At 39.5% G+C, this 6,000-nt stretch overlaps 1 protein-coding gene across 1 annotated transcript in view; it reads right to left on the reverse strand.

Moving 5' to 3' along the window:
• Positions 1–2,697, reverse strand: part of LOC145459316 (vitamin D3 receptor B-like) — a 37,681-nt gene extending 34,984 nt beyond the window's left edge. The window contains exon 1 of the mRNA XM_080337964.1: positions 2,241–2,697. Within this exon, the coding sequence (XP_080194090.1) occupies positions 2,241–2,340 (100 nt within the window). The 5' untranslated portion in view covers positions 2,341–2,697. The remainder of the gene's footprint in view (positions 1–2,240) is intronic.
• Between the last annotated feature and the right edge of the window lie 3,303 nt (positions 2,698–6,000).

Here is a 6,000-nt window from a genome sequence, read left to right on the forward strand (position 1 = left end):
AGGTAAAATTGTATCATGTTCACCATAACTAATAATTGCAAGTTTCAATTATCACTGCTACGTATCGATGTTAGGCCTACCTATTATATGGAAAGATTGATACCAATGGCTGATTACACAGAAAACACCTGCTTCATCAACAGAGAAATCGGATACAACATCCGTCAGAAATGCCCGAATTCACAAATTACCACCACTCTCAAACTTGCACTGCCTTGAAAATGTTTTGCCTCTGTAATTGCTACAAGCTGCCTTGCTATTGCAATCCACCGGTCCGATCGCTTATTGCTACCATTACCCATCAGGCCTTACTGAACAAACACACTCCATTGACTAATAAAATGCCATTTCATTAATGAACAACACCTATCAAATAATTACTTCATTAATTAAAATTTATCCTTTCAAGTCTATACTGATATAAGATTCCAATGTCTGAGATTACTTTAAAATCTCTTCTGAAAAAATTAATGCCACATTATAATCATAGCACAGTAGGCCTACTCTTCAGCTTCAATATACCTGTCATGAACCAATGCAACTGATTCAAATGTTTTTTCATAAGTACACCCATCTGACAGTACTTTTGCAATTCACAACATATCTGATTATACTTTCAACACATTTTACCATATATAAATTACTTATCCACATTGATATTTTGTCGAGTAGAGAACACGGGAGTTCATTATAGTCAATAAGTAACTGATTTTAATTATTATTCGTGAACACACAATAGTCAATTGAATAACAAGTGCTATCAAACTAACACCATTGAGAAATACATTTAATAATATACAGCTCAAATGAAGGACTTCCCGGAACCCTGGTTGTTATATTCAAATAAACAAGACAGGAGTACACAACCCAATCCCAGCTATGTACACTATGTGTTGAAATACTGATGAGCTTATCACAAACATAGACTGCTTAACATAAGGCATATTACTTCATAACCATCACAAGAATTCTTACAGTGTTTGATAGATATAGCTGTTGTACAAAAGACGGAAACCTACTAATCGCTTCATCACACTGGTATATCTGGAGGAGGATTGATGTAAAGAGTTCTAGTGGCCTACTGAGCTAACAACTTTGATGTTGAAAATTTCACAAATTTGGATTCAGTTATGAAAAATTGAACATCAATCTTGTCAATCTACTAGTTGTTTAGCCGGGCCTCGTCTTTATCGGTGGGGCTGATAATTTGGTTATAGTCAGCTTTGTCATATGTAAGCCAGTACACATTTGTTAGCTTTAACCTTGGAGTTCAAACAACCACTGCAATAGTTGGTCGATGCTCATAATGCAGCTATTCAACAAATTGGCTGATGCGATAATTGGTAAGATACCAAAGGGAAAATATTCTAAACTACACATCATGAAGCAACTAGTTAGTAGGTAAGTATTCAATTTTCATAGTCATCCATACAGCATCGTTTGTTTAGTTATCGGTGATGACTATGAGTATTCTCAATGAAGCACATATACTATATGCAAATGAGAAGCAATTTTGAATTACCGGTATGGTAAATGACTTCAATCTAGCAGGAAGAGAGATACAGTCAAGCCTCCCACCCACACGTTGAATAGCAATATGTAAGTTAAGGTGATCAAAGCTACAGTTCAGTCTCGAACTGAAAAACGTGCGACTACCGTGATTTTTCCAATGTAAAATCTACACAATGTGGAGTAATTCTAATATTGATATAAACAACCCTTGAAATGGTAACTGGGTCGGTGATAGAAAGATATGCGTACCGCAGGTGCCTGCATGAGAAACACCATAAACTAGAAATTGCAATTCTATGAGAGGTACCGGCCACTCGGTTTGGAATCGGTGTCCTGTGCTCACACTATATTTTATTTTTTAATTATTTTTTTCAAATTACTCTAACTTGGAAAATCATCACTGCTCACCTGATATATCAGGCAAAAAGGCCAGCGATTCCAATCAGGCCGGCCAGTAGCCTAACAATAGTATCAGTTGAACTTGAGGACTTGGGCAACTGTGCCAGTAAAAAACAGTCCTAGCCAAATTATTATACCAAATCAAATCCTTGTCGATGTAAGTAGTCAGCCAGTTGGCTACATAAAATACGAAATAAATATAACAGGACTGCATATGAAGGCAACATAATGGCTGCGTTAGCTACAAAAGGTCAAAAGCATGAAGATTTTATCCCTACTTTCCACACAGACGATACCCCTAACGGATAAGTAGATAGTACAATACATACCAGCCGATACACTGCTGCGGGGTGAGTTGGACACACTCGTTTGGACTTGGCTTTCAGTTTCCGATGCAACGCTCACTCGTCGTATTTCGCCATTCTCCATTATTGCAGTCAATGGCAAATTCCAGCACCGTATTCCAACACGTACCGTACAGGCGAAACAAGAATAGTACGGTAGCTACCGTAATATGGATTCTAAGAACCCTTATTAGATACTTTACAACGGATGACCCAAGCCTGTCTTGGTGATAAGAATTACTGGTAATCAGATTCATACATATATACGTTGCATATTACACCCGACTGACATCGAAATGACAAGGCGACTAGGATGTTAAATTTCCCTGTTAAGGCAGCCTGTTAAAATCACCCTGATTGTTGCACTATGAAGAACCTGAAACTGAAATACCGCGACAGCGCGACAACCAGTATGCCGTGCCGGTTGTCCAGAACGACTCATCAGATCGGATTGTAAACAAGTGTCGGCCATCACGATTGCGTGAGAATGAATTCCTGTCGTTAGATGGCGACTTTTTATGCTTCATGATATCCGCTCCGAAGCAACCCACGTGTATAAAAGAGTAATTTATGGTATGCATTCACTAAAAGAGAAACCGATCAGACCTTTTCGCGATGGAAATGGTCGTTGGGTTTGCGATCGAGAGACTAGTTGAATTTAAATAATAATAACAGTGGGCTTTTGGACCGACGGCTGTTCGAATAAAACAGACGGACCAGCGTGAAACGGTATCGAAGAACAACACCCAGATCCAGCACCTTCAATAATATCATTCAATTCAACTTAATTCATAATAACAATTTCATCATTTCAATACACCACACGACTACGATACAATGAAAAGATAGGAAGGTGTCGAAACGACTTGGACCAGTCTTCGAAATCAGACGTAAAAAAGGAGGCAAGCTCAACGCACACAGAATGAAAAGTAAAAGAAGATAATGTAAAAGGACAGGAGACAAAACATAAACTTGGGAATTTATAGTTTCCGCATATCTTTTATGTTTTACCACTTTGTGGCCCTGGCTATCATACGGAGGACCTGATGTTGCAGTTTTTGCAGTGGCTTCAATGAGCTAACACTGGTAGCATAGTCGTTTACAGCTGTAAACGACTATGCTGGTAGCACCACAGCAAATGATGCCATATTATAACTTTGATTGGAATGATGATTTAAAGAGCATCAAAAGGACCAAGAGTGGCATGCAGTCTCTAATGCTGTAAAACAGACCACATTTCCGTGATAATTTTGTCTTCTGCGACTGGACGTGACTTTTCCAGGACATGTCCTTTATATAACCAACATTTTTTACAGCCAGCCAGCCAGCAGGGGTCACCAAACCAACACGCGGCCCGCAATGTAATATTTGGCGGCTGGCGACCTGATTTGAAATTTCGGAAGAACGCTTAGTAAAGCATTTTGAAATGCTGAAATTGATTTCAATTGAAACATATTGTTTTCAACTTCCCAGTTGCACTCCCGAAATACAATTTTCCATCCACATTCACCATTGGTTGACTAAAAGAAGGTCAACTTTCCGGCTCAGCTCCCGAAATACCCGTTAGAGCAGTGGCTCCCAACCTTTTTAAGACACGCCCCCCTTTATGATAGTGAAAAATTTCGCGCCCCCCTTTTCGTCATATCACAAAATCCAACCGGGATGCTAGCAACCTCAACTGGTTGTTTGATGGCATGGAAGGTTATGACTAGGGCGACTTTTTTTGACATGTCAAAAAAAGTCAAAATAAGGTCAAAATGTCAGCGTTAGGACAAAAAATGTCAAAATTATTTACAAAGACAAAATTTTTTGCAACCTGCATTTCATTTGTATCTTAGATTTTGCACGATCGGTGAACTTATCGTTTGATATTTTACAGCTTGTACCCTACATTATAGGCCTATTGTTGCAGATGGCGCATTGTCTGCTCATTGTGAATCATAAACCAGGGATATCTAGAACTTCTAGATATCCCTGATCATAAACAGTCAAATGAAACAAATAGGCCTACGTTTACACGGTGTTATGCTCAACGTACCGCAATATCCTAAGTGAAGCAAGACTGCGTGGGCATTGCATGGTTCTTACAAAAATTGAGATGTAGCCTACACTATTGTCAGAATGAAGCAACACGATGTATCACCAGCAGTGCACGCACGTACAACTTCAGTGTTGTCAACCAACAGCTGCTACAGTTGAACGTTCTTTCTCCATTCTTCTTGTTGTTTGTACATTCATAGTGTTTGTCGACTACAATGGTCATTTACACCAGGCCGATATTATTATTTTTGATTCCGTATCCACCGAGCAGTGGTGGCTTTTGGGGTGGGCGAGGTGGGCGGTCGCCCGGGGCCCCCCTGGTCGAAGGACCCCCTCTTTGGTTTATGCGCTTTTTTCAAGAATAATAGCGAATAAACATGGAAATCCGTGTACCAAGCAAGAATACGATTCCGTACAGACGTGTCAATCATCAAATCTCTGCATTTGTTAAAAAAAATCCCGTATCCCGATAATCATCACGTCTCTGCATGCGGTAGAATTACTTAGTTTTGATGTAGTCTATCCATGCACACATGCCACAATAGATATGGCCGGCATCTGGCCAAACCTTGACGTGGCGAAAGATAGATAATAATAACAAATGCGAAAGGGGTTCCGCCCCCCAGAAGTTACGGTTAGATACTTATAGGTACCCCCGGTAAGTCTCGGTAGTACAATTCTAACATTTTTGGAGGGAAACACCTAATTTGCATACGTTAGGTCAAAATTTGGTCAAAATTTAGTTCTTTAAGGTCAAAAAATGTCAAAATTTGGATTTTTTAGGTCAAAATCTTTCGTTTTTTAGGTAAAAAAAAATCGCCCTAGTTATGGCTGTTGATGAAATAATTAAAAAATATGAAATTCGGTCTATATATAAAGAAACACGCGTAAATTTGATGCAATTCGCGCCGAGCGCGAATTTTTTTTTCACTTGACCGCTTCTTCGCGCCCCCTTCAGATGCTTTCACGCCCTACCCCCACAAGGGGGCGCGCCCCCAAGGTTGGAAGCCACTGCGTTAGAGCGTTACTTCAGGGCTGATTTGCGGTATTTCAGTCAAATTGGCCGTGTATTTCACCAAAATTCTCAAAAACACAGTGACCGATCTATTTAAATATACAACCAGATATTTCCAGTAAGTTGGTTGCATGAAAAATCAAATAAACTTTCATAAAAAATCGAAAAAGTTGTAAAAAGCTGCATGAAAAAAATGGACAAAAGTTGCAAAAAGTTGCACCATAAGATTTCTTCAAGCAGCTTAAAACAGCATTCTACATATCTTTCGAGTATTTAGGAAGCTGCCGGAAGCTGTAAAAAAAGTTGCAAAAACTTGCTATAGTGATCAGATTAATTAACCTTCACGATCGTATCGATCATTCCTATCGGATACCGAATACTGTGCAAGCATATTTTCTGTACCACCATATCATTGCCGTCTGCTTGTTATGTGTTTTGGTTGGATGAAAATAAAGAATCTCTCTCTCTCTCTCTCTGTCTCTTTCTCCCTCTCTCTCTCTCTCTCTCTCTCTCTCTTTCTCTCTCTCTCTCTCTCTCAGTAAAATTCCGAGGTATGACGTATTTTCCGGGTTGGAAATAGCACAACAAGATTGCGATACAATGAAAAAATAGGGTGGTGTCGGTGTGTCGGGCGGGTGTGTCGGGCGGAGACCAAGACGACGTAAAGAGGAATGTAGGCCTACATTGAAT

Source organism: Botryllus schlosseri, chromosome 16, assembly GCF_051294905.1.
Source record: "Botryllus schlosseri isolate E-star chromosome 16, Bs_hap1, whole genome shotgun sequence".
NCBI classification, from domain to species: domain Eukaryota; kingdom Metazoa; phylum Chordata; class Ascidiacea; order Stolidobranchia; family Styelidae; genus Botryllus; species Botryllus schlosseri.